At 53.5% G+C, this 21,666-nt stretch overlaps 1 protein-coding gene across 2 annotated transcripts in view; it reads left to right on the top strand.

Moving 5' to 3' along the window:
- The window catches only part of IGDCC3 (immunoglobulin superfamily DCC subclass member 3), a 47,741-nt gene extending 26,590 nt beyond the window's left edge, over positions 1–21,151 (top strand). The window contains exons 3-14 of one of the 2 annotated variants that reach the window (XM_066343439.1): positions 12,083–12,227; positions 12,598–12,728; positions 13,173–13,310; positions 14,625–14,783; positions 15,915–16,080; positions 16,534–16,781; positions 16,981–17,145; positions 17,420–17,611; positions 17,752–17,856; positions 18,345–18,483; positions 18,630–18,855; positions 19,109–21,151. In XM_066343439.1, coding sequence (XP_066199536.1) covers positions 12,083–12,227; positions 12,598–12,728; positions 13,173–13,310; positions 14,625–14,783; positions 15,915–16,080; positions 16,534–16,781; positions 16,981–17,145; positions 17,420–17,611; positions 17,752–17,856; positions 18,345–18,483; positions 18,630–18,855; positions 19,109–19,333 — 2,039 coding nt within the window. In that variant the 3' untranslated portion in view covers positions 19,334–21,151. The remainder of the gene's footprint in view (positions 1–12,082; positions 12,228–12,597; positions 12,729–13,172; positions 13,311–14,624; positions 14,784–15,914; positions 16,081–16,533; positions 16,782–16,980; positions 17,146–17,419; positions 17,612–17,751; positions 17,857–18,344; positions 18,484–18,629; positions 18,856–19,108) is intronic. The other variant, XM_066343442.1, reaches the window with a different exon arrangement.
- Positions 21,152–21,666: the final 515 nt, after the last annotated feature.

Here is a 21,666-nt window from a genome sequence, read left to right on the forward strand (position 1 = left end):
CTGAGATAATCATCTTGGTTGTTTATTCGCCTGTGTTAATAGAACTTAAGAAACATGTGTGGCTCAGTGGCCTTTAGAGAGATGATAACACCACCTTATCATGGTGCTTATCTGCATTAGTACACTATGAAACTTACCTACCCCAAACCCAGGGGAAGTTCAATTAAAGTGAAACCTGCTGGCCCTGGCAGGTTGGCTCAGTAGTAGAGTGTCCACCCAGCACGTGGAAGCCCTGGGTTTGATTCTCAGTCAGGGCCCACAGGAGATGCGCCCATCTGCTTCTCCACCCCTCCCCCTTCTCTCTCTCTCTCTCTCTCTCTCTCTCTCTCTCTCTCTCTCTCTCTCTCTCGCCTTCCTGCAGCCATGGCTTGAATGGTTCAAGCAAGTTGGCCCCGGGCTCGGAGAATGGCTCCATGGCCTTGCTTTAGGCTCAAAAAAAGCTTAGTTGCCGGGCAATGCAGCAGCATCCCCAGATGGATAGAGCATGGCCTAGTAGGGGGCTTGCCAGGTGGATCCTGGTCAGGGCGCATGCAGGAGCCTGTCTGTCTGCCCCCTGCTTCTAATTTAATAATTTAAAAAAAAAAAAAAGTGAAACCTGCTGTGTCATGGGTGCCTGAATGTGAGTAGGAATCGTGCCTATAAGGGTCTGTTGTGTGTCTGTTTTTCAGTGTGAATATTCTTAGGTATCATTTGTGATGGCTGAGCAGCATTGGAATATGTGCCTCCTCCATTGTCCAGGGCAGCTGTGGTGCAGGAAAAACCCCCACTGGATTTAGAGTTAGAGCACTCAAAGTTCAAATGCTTGTCTTAACGCCATTAACCAGCTGTGTTCAAATGCTTGTCTTAACGCCATTAACCTGAGGCGAGTTGCTTAACTTCTCTGAACCCAAGAAGGGCTAATACTCCCTACTTCTCAGAATTATACTGATTATGTAATATCTAATCTTTGACTATCAATGGCTTCTGCAAGTCTCTGGTTTTTAGGGCCATATTACTGTGACAGGACCTAAGGCCCTGACCTTGGTGCTTTCACCCTTCTGACATTTCTTAGGAGCTTGGGTGGGAACACCTAAGGACAGGGCTTGTGGGATGGAGGGAATTTGCTTCTGGGGTACCAGAACATCCTTTCTGACACATCAGTAGTCAGTAAGTATCTGTCAATTGAATGCTTAGAGTCAACTCGGTGAGTCTGGTGTGTAAATAGGACAGAAGACTATATTTCTCAAACCAAAAAGCAGGACATATCCTCTGACTCCTTGTCTGATCCACGGAATGAAAATCAAGATTTGGAATTGGGACTGCTTTTGTAAACCTATCAGTGGGGTAGGTAGGGCAGTCACATGGGGTGGGAATGCCTCTCTCCCTTTCTCTTTCTGAGAATGTGGAAGAGGCCACCACTGAAAGCAGAGGGGCCCTCCCGCCTGCCAGTGGAACATCCATCCGAGCTGTCGCTGAAGGCAGGCTGCTGGCAAGACTGTGCCCCACAGCACCTTCTCCCCCAGGCACACTTTCCACACCCCACTGATGGCTGGACGGTGCAGGGGGAGGAGCTCATGGCTTGATCTGGAGGAAGGACTGGAGCTTCCGAATTATGGGCTGAGTAATTTAAAGTAGGGCTTTGAGAGGTTTTATTTTCCTTGGGTTGTAAAAACCCAACCCAGAGGCTGCTGAGAGCCCCAGATTGCCTCCCCTGCAGCCGTGCATTGGGCATCACAGGCCATTGGAATCAAAGATCAGGCCATAAAGGTTCGATGCTCACCAGTTCTATAATGGGCCAACAGCTGGATACAGGGACTTTCCCAAGCTGAGGCCAGCTCCCCCCTGCCTACCACCTCTCCCCCATCCAGGCCCCCATTTGTCAGAGGTGGCTGCTGGGAGGGAGAGGAGAGACAGAGGGGAGAGACTGGATTTATGGCTGCTGACTTGAAAGACAAAGTTGCCTTTTGTGTTCAAATTGGGGCGGGGGTGTGGTGTGGCGAGCTGGTGGTAGAGTGGGAGGGTGTTAGGGAGGGGCTGGGGTTCAGGGGCCCAAGGCAGGGGGTGAGGGGCTTGAGGAGGCAGACAAAGGGATCCAGAGGCTCCTCAGAGCAGGGTCACCAGCTCTGAATCAATCACCCCCAGTGAAGCTGAGTGGGGCCTCTGAGCCATCAAAGTCCCTGGGGCTGTTTGTAAGTGCTAGACACTGTCCACTCACACCTATACAGCAGCCAGACCATACACACTCCCCTGCCCCCCTCCTCAAAACATACTCTAGATTCAGAGCCTTAATTCAGCTCTCAGACTCCCCTTCGCAAGCCCAGGGAAGTTAATACAGATCTCATAAGTTCATACCCACCACCCCAAATGACTGCAGCCAATCAATGTGGGGTTTCTTCCCTTATATACAGATCCAAAGTTAGGGCAAGGTGAGAAACCAGGTAATGGGGAGACAGAGAAACAGTGTTGGAGAGGGTCGTCCTGGGCTAAAGAACCCTGAGAATAAGACCAGTACCCCATTAGGGACTGTGGGCAAGTCGCCAGCTTCTCCCAGACTCGGGGTTCTCTGCCCTTGCCTCCCTCCCGGAGATATTTAGAGATAAGGCATTTACAAGTGCTTTGAAGAATTTAAAGGGTGTGTAAGGTGGGCCTTGCTGGCCTCCTTGCCCTTTAAGGGCCGCTCTGCCCCACCTGAACCCCACAAGTAGCTCTGCGTGGTGGGTCTGGGTGGAGGCCAACGTAGTCCTCGGGTGCCTGAGTTCAGCAGGTGCTTTAACTACACCTCGGAGAGCCACATCCATCCCCCGGAATGAGCCTGGCCCATAAAGGCATGAGTTTATGGGCTTCATAAACATTTTACTAGAGAAATCAAGGCCTCAATTACCCAATGGCCTCTTCCAACTGACAGCTTGGTCTATGGGGGCCTCTGTGAAGCCCCAGGCAGAAGTGAGATAGAAGCCAAGCTCCGTTTCATACTCAGTTCTCCCCTTGCCCCCCACGGACCCCTCACCTTTCAAATATTGCAAATTCTTACTTTACTCACATCTCTGGAGGATTGGAGGCTCTACCACTAACTCTGAACCTTAGCATTTCCGAGGGAAGATGCCTGCCCCCTTGGAGAAGATGGCTGCTACCCTTCTCATCTCCCAACCCCTAGCCATACCCTTTCATAACCTGTCAGCTCCCTTTGAACTCAAGATCCTACTATTTTCCATCAGCAATAGTTAGTATTTAATATTTGCCAAGGACTGTGCTAAGCACTTTACAAATATGTATCATTGAATCTCTGCTGCAGCTCTGGCCACACGAGCTGTTATCACCCCGACTTTATAAGTGAGAAAATAGAAGGTCTCAGAGGTTAACTTGCCCAAGGTCACCTAGCTGACAGTGGTGGTGTTGAATTTTTTTTATTTTATTTTTTTATTTTTTTGTATTTTTCTGAAGCTAGAAAGGGGGAGAGACAGTCAGACAGACTCCCGCATGCGCCCGACCGGGATCCACCCGGCACGCCCACCAGGGAGCGACGCTCTGCCTACCAGGGGGCGATACTCTGCCCCTCCGGGGCGTCGCTCTGCCGCGACCAGAGCCACTCTAGCGCCTGGGGCAGAGGCCAAGGAGCCATCCCCAGCGCCCAGGGCCATCTTTGCTCCAGTGGAGCCTCGGCTGCGGGAGGAGAAGAGAAAGACAGAGAGGAAGGAGAGGGGTAGGGGTGGAGAAGCAGATGGGCGCTTCTCCTGTGTGCCCTGGCCGGGAATCGAACCCGGGACTTCTGCATGCCAGGCCAACGCTCTACCACTGTGCCAACCGGCCAGGGCTCGGTGTTGAATTTTGAATCTAGTTCTGTATGAGTCCAGAGCCTGAACTGTTCGCCTCTTCACTGTAACACTACTTGAAAAAGCTCTTAGAAGGTATTTCTCCACCAGCAGCAGAAATGTTGCCCTGTGAGTCGGTCTCTGCCATGCAGTGAGGTAGCCCTGGGAGATGGATCGAATGTGGGCCCTGTCAGTGGTCGCTGAGTCTGTGTGCAGGGAGCTGTCAGGGGCAAGGCTCAGCTACCGATGAAGATGGAGAGGAAAGGCGGCCTCTCAGGTGGGGCAGCAGGAGAGAAGGCAGCTGGGCATCTGAGGCTTTGTCTGGACTGAGCAGCACTGTCCAACAGAATTTTCTGTGATGATGGGAATAAGTAAGCTATTGGAGCTGTCCCATCATGTAGCCAGCAGCTACTTGTGGCTGTGGAGCACTTAAAATGTGGCTAGTGTGTCAGGGAAACTGAATTTTAAATTTTTATTCAACTTGAATGTAAATGGCCACATGTGGCTAGAGGCTACCATATTGGTTGGCATGGGGGTGCTCACCACTGCTGATGGCTGAAATCTGTTCAGAGTCCTCTGGTGATCTAAGGTCCTACGGGCACATTCCTAAGGGGCTCTGGCCACTTCTAGATGCCACATTCATTGCAAGGGCACCTTGTCCACATTGAGCTTGGCTAGAGGCTGGAGCTTGCCTTGGCCAAAGGCATCTGAACATCATTCCACACTACAAAGTAGCTGAAGGATTTAAGGGTGTTTTACCTCAGAAGATGTTTCTCGGGAACAACCCAGACCTCAAGTATTTGAAGGGCTCTTATGTAAAAAACAAAATTGTTTATATCTTCTAGAACTGTACTGTTTAGTGGAAATATAATGTGAGCTACTACAGGTAATTTAAAATTTTCTAGTAGGTCCCATTAAAAATTGTTTTTTTTTTAAAAAAAGCCTGACCAGGTGGTGGCGCAGTGGATAGAGCGTCGGACTGGGATGCGGAAGGACCCAGGTTCGAGACCCCGAGGTCGCCAGCTTGAGCGCGGGCTCATCTGGCTTGAGCAAAGAGCTCACCAGCTTAGACCCAAGGTTGCTGGCTCCAGCAGGGGGTTACTCGGTCTGCTGAAGGCCCGCAGTCAAGGCACATGTGAGAAAGCAATCAATGAACAACTAAGAAGTCGCAACGCGCAACGAGAAACTGATGATTGATGCTTCTCATCTCTCTCTGTTCCTGTCTGTCTGTCCCTGTCTATCTCTGCCTCTGTAAAAAAACAAAAAACAAAAAAAAAAACAACAGATGAAGTTAATTGTAGCGGTAAATTTTATTTTAATATATCCAAAATATTATCATTCCATATATAATCTTTATTTTTAATTATTAATAATATCTTTCCATTTTGGGGCTGTCTTTAAAGTTTAAAGTATTATTTCAACTTGTAATCAGTATTTTAAATTAATTATTAAAATATCAATTAAAATTATTCTTTTCCAATTTTTTATTTTTGTATTCTTCTGAAGTAAGAAGTGGGGAGGCAGAGAGACAGACTCCCGCATGTGCCTGACCTGGATCCACCTGGCAAGCTCACTAGCGGGCGATGCTCTGCCCATCTGAGGCGTTGTTCCATTGCAACCGGAGTCATTCTAGTGCCTGAGGTGGAGGCCAGGGAGCCATCCTCAGTGCCTGGGCCAACTTTGCTCCAATGGAGCCTTGGCTGCAGGAGGGGAAGAGAGAGATAGGGAGGAAGGAGAGGGGGAAGGGTCGAGAGGTAGATGGACGCTTCTCCTGTGTGCCCTGGCTGAGAATCGAACCTGGGACATCTATACACTGGGCTGACACTCTACCACTGAGCAAACCAGCCAAGGCCTCCAATTTTTTTATTATGGTAAAATACACGTAGTATAAAATTTACTGTCTTAACTATATTTAAGTATACAGTTCAGTGGCATTAAGTACATTTATTTATTTTTCTTCTTTTCCAAGTGAAGAGGGGAGACAGAGAGACAGACTGTGGCATGCTCCTGGACTGGGATCCACCCAGCAACCCCTGTCTGGGGCTGATGCTCTGCCCATATGGGGCCATGCTCACAACTGCACTATTTTTAGCACCTTAGGCAGAGGCTCCATGATGCCCAGGGCAATATGCTTGAACCAGTGGAGCCATGGCTATGGGAGAAAGAGAGAGAGAGAGAGAGAGATGGGGGAGGGGGAAGGGTGGAGAAGCAGATGGCCAACTCTCCTGTGAGCCCTGTCCCGGAATTAAACCTGAGACATCCACACACCTGGCTGATGCTCTACCACTGAGCCAACCAGCCAGGGCCTACGTTCAAATTATTGTGAAAATCATCACCATCTGCCATCTCTAGAACAAATAAACAAGAACTCACTTTTTCCCTCTCCACTAGCTCCTGGCAACCATCATTCTACTATCTGTCTATGAATCTGACTCTAGGTACCTCATTTAAGTGGCATCATACAGTATTTTGTGACTGGCTTATTTCAATTAGCATAATGTCCTCAAAGTTTCTTCATGTTGAACCATGTGTCAGAATTTTTTTCCCTCTTGAAGCTGAACAATATTCCATTGTGTGTATATTCCACATTTTGTTTATCTACTTATTCATTCATTGATGAACACTTGGGTTGCTTACATACATTAGCTATTGTGAACAATTCTGCTATAAACATGGGTGTAAAAATTATCTCTTCGAGACCCCGATTTTAATTCTTTTGTATCTATACCGAGAAGTGGAATTGCAGGAATATATGATAGTTCTACTTTTTTTTGAGGGGTCACCATGCTGTTTTCCATAGTGGCTACCCCATTTTACATTTCCACTGACAGTACACAGGATTCCAGTTTCTCCACATGCTTGCCAACACTTTCTTCTGTTGTTTTGTGTTTTGTTTTTTTGATCGTAGCCATCCTGATGGATATGAGACAGCCTCTCTTTATGGTTTTGATTTGCTTTTCCTTAATGTTTAGTGTCTTTTTATCTTATACTGAGTCTTTGAAATCCACTTACAACCATTGCAATTTGGACTAGCCATATTTCGCTGTCCACTGACTACTATATTGGAAGATGTATTCTAGAGGGGAAAGTTGGGGGCAGCGGGTAGAAACATACAGGATTCAGGCACGTCCCCAGTATAAAGAGAAACGTTACAATCACCCAAGCTGCCTGAGAAGGGGCTGGGTATCGAGGCGGCTGCATACCTTGGTCTTTGGCAGGGATGGGTAAAAGGGGGGACTGTAGTTTGGAAGAGTCCGTAGTTTGTGGTGGTTCCTCTCGCATGACTGTGTGATGGAGGTAGTCTGTGCCTCAGACCCTCTGTGGCACCAGCTTTTGCAAAGGCCGTTTTTGAACTCTCCGTCCCAACGTGCCCGCTGGTCTCTTTGTCATCACACACCGGATAGGAGTCTGGCTGTAGCCACAGGGTGGGAGGCTGGGCTTGGGGGGAGCTGCTAGCTTCCTTCCCAGCACTCTGCCTTGACCCTGCGCTGCCCCCCAGCATCCCCCTGGAGCCTGTCTAATCAGATCCAGGCCTGACCTTGCCATAGGTCCTGGACCAGGAAGAAAGCTGCCCCTCCCCTCCCTGAGCTGCTCTAGATCTGGCTCTCAGGAGACCCCTCCCCTCCGGGTGATTTATAGGGGTGTCCAGGAGTCGTTTCCTGCCTAGTTCTGCTTTCTTCCAGCTTGGTGGATGGCTGGGCTCACTCTCCGCCCTTTTCATTCCCCGTGACCTGGCTGTCCCCAAGGTCAGGGTAAAGAGGGGCTCGGGGATTCCTTCCCAGAGTGCTTGGGGACAAAGGCATTTCTTCTTCCTTTCTCCATAACTCCCCAAGCCGACCTTTGTTGACCCTGTCACTCTCCGTGGTCTTCACACTGAAGGGCCTCTCAACTACTGCCTAGTACCTCCTCTTATCACCTAGCTTGAGTGAGCGACCAAAACTATCCCTGCATGCCTGAGGTGTCAGCAGGAGTATAAAGCATCAACAGCCACAAGCCACGGGACCACCTTCATGTCCGCCAGACACAGACACAATCCCTGCGACGCTGGCCACAAGTAGTGCCTGTAACCAGTGTACACCATTATCAACCTCAAAGCGGCCTCCAGGGTGGCTCGTTCAGGGCTGGAAGTGCTCAGAGGCCTGACCCTCAGCCTCACATACCCATGCTTGCCCAAGGACCCTCTCCCCTGAGAGACACGATGAGGCACAGTTTACTTCCAGCTCTGTGTGCTGCTATCCCAAGCCAGGGCAAAAACAGATTTGTAGCCCAAACGTGCCCCACTCTGAGAGATTGGGAAAGGCTCAAATGGCCCTAAGAAACTTTCTCCTCTGACTTCCTAAAGAAAAAAATGCTATTACCTGTGAACTAGAGTGAGTGGGAGATTCCAAGAGACCTCAGCTAAGCTGAGTAGGGACAGAGGCCTATTTATAAAGGTGGCAGGAGTCAGAGCTGGAAGCGCCCTGCAGAGTACTTGTTCACCTCTTCACTTACAGACAAGAGGACTGGCACCCTGACACGGCCTGCCAAGGCAGTCACAGCATGCCCCGGACATCCAAGGGGTATCCAAGGCTGACCAAAGGGTTGGGCTGGGGTATGAGGAAGGAGAGGGAAGAAGAAGCCTCTGATATAGAGGACCACACCTTCCCATTGGGCCCACCTCCTCTGGACCACGTCTGTGTAGCCATCTGGGTTCCAAGGAATGGGTTCCTTTTTTTTTAATTGAGAGAGAGAGAGAGAGAGGAATATTGAGCTGCTTCTGTGTGTGCCCTGAATGGGGAACTGAACGAGCAACCTCCATGCTCTGGGATGATGCTTCAACCAACTGAGCTATCAGGCCAGGGCTTAATTTTTTTATTTGTATTTATTTTTTAAGAAGCAGGGAAGAACTGAGAGAGAGGGGAGGTGAAGAGAAGCATTCATTTGTTGTTCCACTCAGTTGCACATTTATTGGTGGCTTCTCATGTATGTCCTGACCAGGGATTAAACGCACAATCTTTTTGTTTTGGGATGACGCTCTTAACCGACTGAGCTAACCTGCCAGGGCCTAGGGGTTCTTAATCCCACCTGCACCTTGCAACACGGCACCAACTCCCCACCAGTGAGAAGAGGCTGGTCCAACCTGCAGTTCACTCTGAGTTACCTACCCTTGGAGAGTAAAACACTTCCTGGAGAACTAAGGGACACCCCAGTAGAGCGCCTCAGGAATGGAACTTCTGATTCTGATCTGGTAAAGCCACCAACTGGTTCTGGGTCTCAGTTTCTCCTTCATAAAATGAAGGGATTGTGATGAGTGGTTTTCAAGCACTTTTGTTTGTTGTTTTTTTTTTTAATTTTTTAAAATTTATTTATTCATTTTAGAGGAGAGAGAGAGAGAGAGAGAAAGGGGGGAGGAGCAGGAAGCATCAACTCCCATATATGTCTTGACCAGGCAAATCCAGGGTTTTGAATCGGCAACCTCAGCATTCCAGGTCGACGCTTTATCCACTGTGCCACCATAGGTCAGGCTTCGAGCACTTTTTTTTTTTTTAAATTTAATTTAATTTAATTTTATTTTTTTATTTATTCATTTTAGAGAGGAGAGAGAGAGAGAGAGAAGGGGGGAGGAGCTGGAAGCATCAACTCCCATATGTGCCTTGACCAGGCAAGCCCAGGGTTTCGAACTGGCGACCTCAGCATTCCAGGTCAACGCTTTATCCACTGCGCCACCGAGCACTTTTAAAGGCAAAGCTGGCCCTGGCTGAATAGCTCGGTTGCTTGTGTATCATTCCAATACACAAAGATTGAAGATTGAATCCCCAGTCAGGGCACATATAGGAATAGAGCGATATAGAGTGATGTTTCTCTCTCTCTCTCTCTTTCTCTCTCTCTCTCTCTCCTTCCCGCTTCTTCTCTAAAATCAATCAATAAAGTTTTTTTTTTTAAGAAAGAAAAATAAAGGCAAAACTACCCTTCAAATGAAATGTGTGGCAGAACTGCAATTGAGTAAAGCTGATAGAGGCACAGCAAGGTCCTGCTGTCTGATGGGGGGGAAATGTGGGGCTCCGAGCCGAGCCAGGAGGGGCCCAGCCGCGTCCCAGGGGCCCCAGGGGAGCCTTAGGAGCCCTGCTGTACCTGAGTGACGAGCAGCCAGACTGGTGCCTTACCTACCAGCGGCACATTGAGTCCACGCTACTGTTGTTTAGTTTCGGAGGAGAAAGGAGGGGTAGAAGGTAGAGGCCAGACTTTCTCCATCCCCAGCACCCCGATAAAGAAGCAGCCCTATCCCTTGTGTCTCTCCTCAGGCCAGCTCCTATCTCTAGGCGCCTCCAGGGAGCCCAGAATGGGGGCGAGAAACACAAAAGGATTCAATTCCTTAATGAGGAGGCATCTGTAGTCAGCAGAGCCATTAGTCCCCGCCCCTGGACCCCGGGGGTCTGTGTGCTTCTCTCCAGTTGGAGTAAGGAGGGGGAGGCAGCTCCTCAGCTTTTGCATGGGCAGGGCCCAGGGGGCAGAGACCCCTGACTCAGGAGCCAGGGTGCCCTCTCCACTCTCCAAGCCCACTTCCAGCCCCGCCCTCCTGGAGGTTGAGAGGCCCGGGGGCCCCAGAAGGGCCCCAGCAGTGCCTCGGTTTCCACACCAAAGCCCCTGGACTGACCTGCAGGCCCTTGGCCAAACACAGCCTTTGGCCTGAGACAGGACAGGCTGACCTCCTTGTGCTCCCTGGAGAATCATCTTGTAAGCTTGATGGAGACACCAGCTGGGGCTCTTGCCCCCACCTCCTGCCCTGAGGGCCCCAAGGTGCTGTTTGTAAGGGCTATACCTACAAGGGGACATGTGTGATTGATTATCAGAATCACACACCAGCCACAGGAGCCAAGGGATACAGACCCCCATTCCCATCCAGCTGTGGATGCTCAGACCACTTACACAGGGACAGCTCATCCTCCTGGCAAACACAGACCCACAATATGTGAGAGGAGGCACTCACACCCATCAGCCACATTCCCTGGAGGCCCTGAAAGAGGAGGAGTCAGGGCAGGGGATTTTTATGCATGTTTATATTTAATGAACCACATGCAAATGAGATGGAGAACACTCCACAAAAGAATCAGCCCCCAGAGGCTCTGGGAAGACGGGCACAAAGGCTCCCTCCGCCTTTCTGGGCTGCCTAGGAGTCCAGAACAGGTCTGTGGATCGAGGGGGCCTGAGACAGGGTGTGCCCACCCACTCCACGGAGCTAGGAGAAGGAGCCAGGACCAGCTCCAGCACCCCTGCTGCTGTGGGGGGAGGGGCCCTTCTGGGAGGGGCCGACTGTCCCAGTTGATGGAGTGCCGGAGGGGAGGTGCTGCCTGCCTGGACAGATGGTGAGCTGCCTTCCCGCACTTGAAGCAAAGTGGATTTTAATGAAATCGCAGCCCTGGTGTTGAAGCTGGGAACCCGAGAGGGAGGGGCCCCTTCCCTGGGCTTTATAGGGTGAGGTTTGGGGATGGATGAGAAAGAGGGTGGGTGGGAACACTTAACCAGCCTAAAATGGGGTGTGTAGGGGGGGTTATGCCACAGCCCTCTGCACCACCCCCTGCAGATCAGAGTTTAAGCAGTTAGTTCAGATTCCCAAAAGGTGGGGAAGGGATCCTTGAATATTTATGACGCATTGAAATGTAGATTGGATTGGTAGGTCTGACAGTCTTCTGAGAGGCTTGTCACCTTGGATGGATATACCACCCCCTTGGGGTGCTTCTAGAAGCTGCAGAAGCACCAGGGATGGGGGGTGATGAGGAAAGGCAGTGAATACTGCTAGGTGCTAGTAACCAGGGCTTACCGGCAGGTGTCCCTGCTGGGCAACCCTGGACTACCTGCTTCCCCTCTCTGGGCCTCAGTTTCCTATTCTGTAAAATATGCAGCATAACACTTGGGCCTTGCTAAGGTGGAGTTTGTAAAAATAAATTAGAAAGCAGCAGAAAAAGTAGGCAGCAGGACTCAGGAGAAGAGCTTTTTCTGACTGGCCCTGTGGGTCACCAGCCCAAGATTTCCTGGTTAGAGGCTTATCATCCAAGAATTTGTCCAGACCTTTCTGGTACATGCCAGCCCAGCTGGTAGGACCCCTAAGGGGGAGATGTTTTCCAAGGTGGGGGGCAGGGCAAGTGCTGATGTGTTCACAAGCTGATGCCCTGTGTCTGCCAGTCCCAGGAAAACCTTGCCCCTGGGTGGTGGGGTGAGCGCCAGGGTTCCAGGACACTGGCCTGTGCCACCCCGCCACCTGTCCCCTGCTCCTCAGCACCTGCCTTTTCCACACACGTCTCCCTTTCTCTCACCAGCCATGTCGGACTTCCACGTGCATCCCCAGGCCGTTGTGGGCGAGGAGGGCGGTGTGGCCCGCTTCCAATGCCAAATCCATGGGCTTCCCAAACCCCTGATCATGTGGGAGAAGAACAGAGTGCCCGTAGATACAGACAATGAGAGGTGAGCCGCGTGTGGGAATGCTGGAGGGAGGACAAAGAGGTGGGCCCAACGTCTGGACCTTGAAGAAGGACTCCCTGCCTGCTCCAGCATGGGTTTCTGCAGCTTGTGTTGAGACTGAGTATCCCCGTGGCTGTGGCACCCAGATCTGATGCTCGTGGATCTGTCCATGGGGAGGACTGTGTGTGATTGTTGTCAAGGCTGGAATTGCAGGTGCGCTGACCTGCGTGAGATCCGGTGTGTGTCTGTGATGATGACGATGACATTGGGACAGTACCTGGGCACTGGGCTATGTCTGTGATGTTCAGCGTCCTTCTGGCCTATGGTGCCAGTGGCTGTGCTGGTGGTCAGCAATGTCCTCCCTCCTCAACAGGTACACGCTGCTGCCCAAGGGCGTCCTTCAGATTACAGGACTTCGGGCTGAGGACAGTGGCGTCTTCCACTGCGTGGCCTCGAACATCGCCAGTGTCCGCGTCAGCCACGGGGCCAGGCTCACTGTGTCGGGTGAGCGTCCTCTTTCCTGCCTAGTTCTCTCAGCCAACCTCCTCCTGACTTCTCCCCACACTTGAATCAGTTCCCCTCCTGCTGGCCCCCCAAGACCTGTCAGCCAGGAGTGTACAGAGTACCTTGTAAGCCCGACGCTCTGTGCTCCTCACAGTGAGGGTGCAGAGGGATCTGAGGCCCACTCCTGCCTCAGTTCTCTGCCTGGGGAAGCCCAGTCCCTGGTTATCCTGGGGGCTCTCTCATTGCTAGAGGCCTGTAGGGCCAGGAACAGAGAGATGGGTGTGAGCAGCATCCTGGGGCCTCCGGCATTACTTCCTGCCTACAGGACCCGGTGTCTGGGCTAGATAGAGCTTGTTTCCTGCCCCTCATGTCCGGGGTTGTGGGTGGGGTGAGGAGGTAGGAGAGTCCCAGCGGAAGCAGAGAAACGTGGCATCTTCCTTCCAGGCTCAGGCTCCCGGGCCTACAAGGAGCCTGTGATCCTCGTGGGGCCTGAGAACCTCACCCTGACCGTGCACCAGACCGCAGTGCTGGAGTGTGTCGCCACGGGCAACCCGCGCCCCATTGTGTCCTGGAGCCGCCTGGGTGAGCCTCATCCCAAAGCCCCTGCCTCTCCCACCCCTGCCCCACCCCCTAGGAGAGCCAGTCTCATCACCCAGCTCTGGGGGGTTGGAAGGGGCTTTGAATCCTGTTTGTTCTCCGTGGGGGTCTGGTCTCAGCAAGGCCTCGGCAGTACCAGGGAGGTCCGCCTGCCCTCTGCATTCTCCCTCCCCCTGCATGGATGGCTTAGCTCCCTGGGTTACCTCCTCCAGTCCTGTGCCAGTATCTCCTCCCTGCACCCCTCACCCTCAGCACTGGGCCCTCCAGAACCCCTCTGCGGCTCTCAGCACCCTGATCTGATCTCTTTCCCTTTCTGCTCGTCTCTCTCCTCTGCACCCTGGCCATACGCCCCAGCTATGCCATCCCAGACCCCTAAAAATCTCAGCCAGTTGTCACACCTTCACTCTGGGCCCCCCAGTCTCTAGTCTGGCCCCCTAAATCCCTGGCCTAAATCCCTAGGCAGCTGGAGCCAAATGAAAGGGTGCAGATGGGCCCACATTGTCTGAACAGAGAGGTCACTGGGGGAAGGAGAGTCTGGAGGGACAGGGTGGGGTGGGCATTCACAAGGAGACTGCGCCACATTGTAGCAGCTGAGTGATGGGGGAAGGAGGGGGCAGCAGGCCGGATAATGGAGTAGATTTCACCACTTCAGGGCCTGAATGGGGAGCTGTCTCCTTGCATTCTGACTGTGCTAATCTGATCGTCTGTCCGGGTGCAGGGAGGGCCCGGGCCCGGGGAGAGACTGGAAAGAGTGGCCTCACCATTAGGAGGAGCCCATAGGCACTGCAAGGACCATCTGGTCTAACATTTCCCAGAGCGGGAGCTGCCCAGGGAAAGACTGGGTTGGTGGTCTAACAGGTTTAGGAAACATATCCAGATCCTTCGCCTGTAGGACTTCTCAGAGCCTTTATATTAATGGGCATTGTGACAGTCCCAAGAATAGAATGAATATTTGATCATGGAAGTTTTTTCAAGAGAGACAAGCCAGACTGGGAAAGGTCCAGTGAATTCAAACCCCTTGGTTTCCTGCTTGAGAAGCCGAGAGGAAGGGACTTGGGGACCACCAATGAGTCCGTGAGAATGCTGGAATTAGTACCTGGGTCTCTGTTAGAGGAGTTTTCTGTGTGGCTCCTGCCGCCGCCATGGTGCCTTGCTGATGCTGAGGAGGGAAGGCGCCGAGTCAGAGCCTGGGGCCCACGGAGGACTGGTGGATTGCACAGGCTGGAACGTTCCTGTGCTTTCCCTTCTTCCACACCTGTCTCTGGACCCGCCCTCATTTCCAATCCCCTTCCTCCCCAGATGGCCGTCCCATTGGGGTGGAGGGCATTCAGGTGCTGGGCACAGGGAACCTCATCATCTCAGATGTGACCGTCCAGCACTCTGGTGTCTACGTTTGTGCAGCCAATAGGCCTGGCACCCGGGTGAGAAGAACAGCACAGGGCCGGCTGGTGGTGCAAGGTACCTACCTACCTCCCTGCCTGTGGGAGATGAGGGAAGGGTCTCCCACACGCCCCCTCCTCCTGCCCTGTTCCTTGCCTCATCAACACCCTGGCCCAAGCCCAGGGCCCTAGACTTCCCAGTTCCCTGTACTTGCCCTAACCCTGTCCCTGCTCCTCCCCGGGTCCCCGGGCCAGGCCAATGGGGCAGCTCTTGTCTTTCCTCTGGGAATGCATATGTTGGGAATGGGGGGACATTCTGGTCATGGTGCCCTGTGTGCCCCTTCCAGGTGCCAGCATGCCCCCCCCCCGTCATTTTCGCTTTATAATCCTAGCCGGTCGCTTACACATACGTGTCCGTTGCACCATGTGCTGTTTTCGTTCCCATGTGCGCACTCCCTCCCTCACACCTGCCCGCACGCTCTCAGCACGTTTGTTGTTTTCACACTCACACCCCAGCTCCCGCCTGGCACAGCGCTGGCCTCCACTCCCCCAGTGTGCAGGGCTTCTGCAGCTGACCAGGTCACTTTGTCCATCCTCCCACCCTGGGGCTCGGATTCCCCGTCTCAGGGGTTGGCTGTGGCTGTGTCCTCCCGGAGAGCCGGGGAAAAGGAGTGGGAGAGAGGGGTATTAGGGACTTAAATGCCCGTTTGTTTAGCATTCCATGTGCCATTAATCTGTCCAAATGAAAGTGATGGAGCATTTCATTTCTCGGGTGTTAATGGAGGCTTGAGGCCTGGGATTGGAGGAGAGCGGAATTGAATGTAGGGGTGGGGGGGGCTGGCACTGAGGGCTCATCCATCTCCCCTCATTACCACCTTCGAGGTGCAGCCAAACCTATTAGCACATTTATTTATTTAACAATTTCCTGAAGGGGGGGGGTGCTCAGCTTGATTGCTTTCGGATACAAATGTCAGTCTTTTAAATAGTCATTAAAATGGAGTCCTCTCTTGGGTCTGCCCCTGGGGTGGATGGAGGTGGGGCCTGCCAGCATCTCCTGGAGCTGGGGCCCACCAGAGGGCTCTCCAGGGGCTGTGCATCATAGCCCACCCTGCCCCCCGGCCCCTTTCCTCATTCCTTCACTCGCAGCGGTGTCGTCCTTCTCCACCTGACCCTCACTGCTCCTCATGCTTCTCTGTGCCCCCCCCTCAAGCCCCAGCAGAGTTTGTCCAGCACCCCCAGTCCATTTCCAGGCCCGCTGGGACCACAGCCATGTTCACCTGCCAAGCCCAGGGTGAGCCGCCCCCTCACGTCACGTGGTTGAAGAATGGACAGGTGCTGGGGCCAGGAGGCCACGTCAGGCTCAAGAATAACAACAGGCATGTGTCAGGCGCTGAGGATAGGTCGGTTGGTCTGAGCCTCGGCCTCAGGTGCTGAGGATAGCTCAGTTGATTTGAGCATTGGCCCAAGATGGGGTTTGCTGGTGGACTCCAGTCGGGGCTCATATGGGAGTCTGTCTCTCTATCTCCCCTCCTCTCACTTTAAAAAAAAAAAAAGGGTAACAACAGGCATGTGTGTGGTGTATTATGGTGGGGTGGGTCTCAATCAGTGGTCTGGGCAGACTGCGCACCTCCCACCAGAGAAGAACGCTAAGTTGGGAGCTGGAGAGTTGGGCTCCAGTCTCAGGCCTGCCGCTCAGCTGCCGGGAGACTGCAGATCAGTCGCTTGTTTTCTGGAGCTCAGTTTCTTCATCTCTCAAATGGGGGGATTGGGCCATCTGCAGAGGTACTGTGCGAGGAGGCTGGGACCTGAGGCTCTCCCTCCCGCTGCAGCACCCTGACCATTTCTGGAATCGGCCCCGAAGATGAGGCCATCTACCAATGTGTGGCCGAGAACAGTGCTGGCTCCTCACAGGCCAGTGCCAGGCTGACTGTGCTGTGGGCTGAGGGTTTACCTGGGCCGCCCATCAATGTGCAAGCAGTCTCCATATCATCCACTGAGGTCCGCGTGTCCTGGAACGAGCCCCTGGTCAACACCAAGGAGATCATTGGCTACGTCCTGCACATCAGGAAGGCTGCTGGTGCGTGGGGGCCGAGTGGGCACGGCTGACTCTGCAGTCCCTTCCTCGTGGTCACAGTCTCTCATTTTCATTCTGCATGTCCTGACCCAACGCCTTCTATTCTTTCTCCCCCTGCACCCTGGCTACCCTCATTTCATCAACGCTGGGAGGACTCCCTCAGGTCCCTGACTCTCTCCTGTTTTACCCTTCACCTCCTCAGACCCACCAGAGCTGGAGTATCAGGAAGCAGTCAGCAAGAGCACCTTTGAGCACCTGGTGAGCGACCTGGAGCCCTCCACTGCCTACAGCTTCTACATCAAGGCCTACACGCCCCGGGGGGCCAGCTCAGCCTCTGCCCCCACGTTGGCCAGCACCCTCGGCGAAGGTGAGGCCTGGTTGTGGAGGAGCAAACAGCAGACCCTCAGGGTGTTAGAGCAGAACCACGTGCACACTTGTTCATGTTGTGTACTGACGGGGTGCTCGGCTCTGAGGCTGAGTGGGGGCTGGTTCTGCCTAGAGGAGGAGTATCCTTTTCTAGTTCCTGTGAAGGCACTGTTTGAGCAGGCTAAGGGCAGAAGCCAGAGAGTTGTCTTCGGGGTATGGGTCACAAGCGAAAGGGGAAAGAGTCCTCACATCTTGACCTCCTTCTCCACCCACAGCCCCCGGCCCACCCCCCTTGTCGGTGCGAGTCCTGGGCAGCTCCACACTGCAGCTGCTGTGGGAGCCCTGGCCCCGGCTGGCCCAGCACGGGGGCGGCTTCAAGCTGTTTTACCGCCCAGCGAGCAAGGCGGCCTTCACCGGCCCCATCTCGCTGCCTGGAACTGTCTCCTCCTACAACCTCAGTCAGCTCGGTGAGGCGGACACAGCCTGGGCTTGGGGAGCCTGGCAGGGGTGCCGTGCCCGGGGCCCCTGTTTCCGTGCTGGGATAGCAGGGATTCCCAGCCAGGGAGGCTGGCTGGTCACTGAGCGGCCCTCCCTGTCTTCCTCCCAGACCCCACTGCAGTGTACGAGGTGAAGCTGCTCGCCTACAACCAGCATGGGGATGGCAACGCCACAGTCCGCTTCGTGTCCTTGAGGGGAGCATCTGAGAGGACAGGTGAGGACTGGGGATGGGATGTGAGGCTGAACGCTGGCAGTCAGGAAGGGAGACCAGGGGCCAAGGGAGGGAAGAGAGGAGCAGGGACCCAGGGGAGGGAAGAGGGTGGAGGAGTGCATGCAGCCTTTGAGAACACAGGCTTAGATTTGAGTTTGAAGTTTGGCTGTGCAACCATTCTAGCTGTGTGACCTTGGGCAAGTTACTTAGGCTCTCTGAACCCTAGTTTTCTCTTCTAAAAAAGAAAGATAATAATACCTACTTTATAGCGCTGTATTGAGGATATGCAGTGTTATTCCCAGGATCTGGCACACAGTGCTCAGTAACTGGTAAAAACTGAGAAGTTTGGGCTGGGGTCCCATAGGCAAGGGCAAAGGATCTGTGGATTTGGGGGTGGGGTAGCTCAGGGTTAAGGAGCCCCCAGAGATTGGGTGTCTGAGAGTGCTTTAGCCCAGGAGACTCACAGCCCCCAACCTGCCCCCCGGCCACAGCCCTGAGCCCACCATGTGACTGCCGGAAGGAGGAGGCCACCAACCAGATGTCTACCACAGGCATCGTCATTGGCATCCACATTGGGGTCACCTGCATCATCTTCTGTGTCCTCTTCCTCCTGTTCGGCCAGAGAGGCAGGTGAGTCCTGGACCAGGGAGAGGGGGCTGGACTGACAGGGTGGGAGGCCTGCAGAAGGGGTGCTGCCAGGGAAAGGAGGTTGGGCTCAGTGTCTCTATCCTTTTATTCTCTCCCCTCTCATCCTAAATGCTTGACTCACCCTTTAGGGTCCTCTTGTGTAAGGATGTAGAAAACCAGCTGTCCCCTCCTCAGGGTCCCCGGAGCCAGAGGGACCCTGGTGTCCTGGCACTGAATGGGGCCAGACTGGGAGATCGGGGCCAATCGGGGCGAGATGGAAAACGTGTGGACATGAAGGAACTGGAGCAGCTGTTCCCCTCGGCCGGGGCAGTGGGCCAGCCAGACCCCAGACCTAGACCCAGCCCCAGACCCACGGTGAGTGTCCCTCCCTTGAGCAGGCCTCCTCCTCCAGCCTTCGGCCCCCTTCCGATCATCCTGCACTCCTTTACCTTGGCCATCGGCCTTCACCCGGCTCTAGGTTTTCTGCAGACACAAAACACGGCCGGTGCGCTTCTCTGCCCCTGAACCAGGCAGGGAGGCCCGAGTGGGATTGGACCCAGAGTGTGTGACCCTGTGGCTGGAGGGCCTGCCCTGATGGTGACCCCTGTGTGCCTGGCCCATTCCCCAGCAGGATCCTGCGGCCCCCGCCCTGTCCGAGGAGACCCAGCTGTCCATGCTGCCGCGTCCGGGACGGGGCCTCCGGGAGGAGAGCGCGCCGGAGGCCAGGGCTCCCTGCGCAGGCCCCGCGGCCGCCCCAGCGCCCCAGGACGCGGGCTCCGGCCTCCTCGGTGAAGGACCAGCCTCCCGGCCTTCCTCGGCGCCAGCTGCCCAGCCAGCTCTCTCGAGACAGTAGCCGGCGTCTGGCCAGCTCTGGAGGGGGGACCCCCCATTCTCAGGTCAAAGGCAAGATTTCTCCTGTCATGTGGAATTCGGATGGGGACTTCTTAGCATTTATGACTGCCTCTCAGGTTGTCAACACCTAAAGAAGCCTCGGCAGGGAACCCCCCCCACGGACCTGGAGGGGTCTCTGCAGGAGCCCTTCCCTTGGGCCGATACCCTCTCACCTCTGTCTGGTGACTTGGAACCCACATGACTTGGAACCGAACTAATGTTTTCCTTTAAAAAAGAAAAAAACCCTTAAAATGAAAAAAAAAAGAGAGAGAAGAAAAGAGAGAGGAAGGTGAATAGACTCCAAAAAGATGTCCCTGCTGTGGCCGGGCCCCTGACTCTGGCGCCTCCGCTGACCTTGTTTTCTCAGGATGGATTTTTGCTGTTTTGGTTCTCAGCACCTACCTCAGCCGGAATGAATGTCCTTGGGGGAGTGGCTGTGGCCTCAGCCCCCCCCACACACACAGAACCCCGAATGCACTCCTACCTCAAGCCCCTTTATGGGCACTCCCTCTCTCTCCCCACGTTGTTGTCCAGAGTTAAAAAAGAAAAAAAAGAAGAAAAAAAAGCACTTCCCTATTTCCAGGTGTGAAAGAAACCGTCTACCTCAAGGCTCCCTGGCTCTGGGGCCTGCGTTGTTGTCACTGGACCCTCTATCCTGGCTCGTCCCCCTGCCCACAGCCCCCCTCTCTCCCCAGACAGGAGGCCAGAGGCTAAGCCACCAAGGGCAGACCTCTCGGGGGCTACAGAAATAAAGATGGAATTGGTCAAAGAAAATGTGAAGAAAAAAAAAAAGCCAAAAATGAGAGGAAAATTTGTTCCTTGAAATATACAATTGTTGCTCCAAACTAGCCACCTCCCAGCACGCTGCTGGTGCTCTGCTTTGTCTCATCTTGTCTGTGCAGTCCAGTTTTGACCCTCTCAGCCAACTCATCCTTGACTGAGATCCCCACGACCCTCTTCCCACCCACCCTTTGGAGGGTGGGATGTCACTTTGAGGCCTGCCTCCTGTCCCGCCCAGACACAGAGCCCTGGAGCAGGCTGGCCCCGGAATGTACTGTGTGCATGGTGGGCGAGTGTGTGAGTGGGGAGGGGTCCCCAGCAGAGGCCCACCAGACCTCTGTCCCACAGGACGCAGCCAGCTTGACCCACCCCCTGATAGTGGAAAGACCGCTGTCAGCAAATGTGACAGGAAGCTATTTTTATACAAGGTATGTTTAAGGATTTTTATGTTCTAGTGACTTCTTGTTTCTCTTTTCTGTTGTGTTGTTCTTTGAAACACTTAGTTGAAGAAGTACAAAAAGAAAACCAAGGAATTGAATACCTATTTTTGGTTACATTCAGAAACATTTTTTTAAATAACAGGAAGAAAACTTTCCTTTAAAGGAACAAAAGATAAGTGTATTCCTCAAGTGTGAGATTAGATTATAAAGTCCCTGACCCCCAACCCTCTAGGGACCCCCTCACCCTGAACTTTAGTTAATTAGCTGAAGAAGGCAGACTTTGACATTTCCCTAGAAGACTGGAGTCGTGTCCGTGTGGACTCAGAAGGGCTGGCCGCCCCTTCTCCCAAATGCTGGGCCCATGCTGAGGGCTCCTCAAAGCTCCCAGATGGTGCCTCCTTGGTCCCCACAGTGGCTTCTCTGTATCCTCTTCATCCTATAACCCGTTCTCCTGTGAGAAGGGTGTGTCTGGAGGAGGAAGAGGATGGGGGGCCACCTGGCCTGACTTTTGTCACACTCTATTCATTTTGACTGAATAAAAGTCCTGTTGCCAAAGTAAACCTCGAGTTTGTTGGTGGCTGTGTCGGGTCCTGGAGGAGTGGGTAAGAGCGTGGGCCAGGCGGGACTCTCCCGGGGTCAGATCCCAGAATGGTAACAGCAGATCACTGTGTACCACTTACAGGCACCAAGCATGCTAAGTCTTCTAGATGGGCGGGGAGGCCTGCTGGGTCCGTACAACCTCCCTGGGAGGGAGGTATTCTAGTCATCCCCTCCATTTCACAGAAAGGGTCAACCAGTCCCGGCAGGATCAGAGTGTGTGTCCAGACCGGGCCACTAGTTCCAGGGTCTGCACTCCGACCACTGCTCCTTGCCTCCTCAGCTGCCGGCGAGGAGCCCCAGACCAGTCCCCAGCTCTGAGTGACAGCCCACCAGCATTGAGCCAGGTGCTTGGCAGGGCTATGTGCTTTTTATACATTGTCTACAGGAGAGGTCTATTTTCCTTCCCCAAAGTTAAGGAAGCTGGGCCTCTGACTGAGTGACTTTCCAGGACATGCAGTCAGAGCCCCTGGCCAGC

Source organism: Saccopteryx leptura, chromosome 6, assembly GCF_036850995.1.
Source record: "Saccopteryx leptura isolate mSacLep1 chromosome 6, mSacLep1_pri_phased_curated, whole genome shotgun sequence".
NCBI classification, from domain to species: Eukaryota; Metazoa; Chordata; class Mammalia; order Chiroptera; family Emballonuridae; genus Saccopteryx; species Saccopteryx leptura.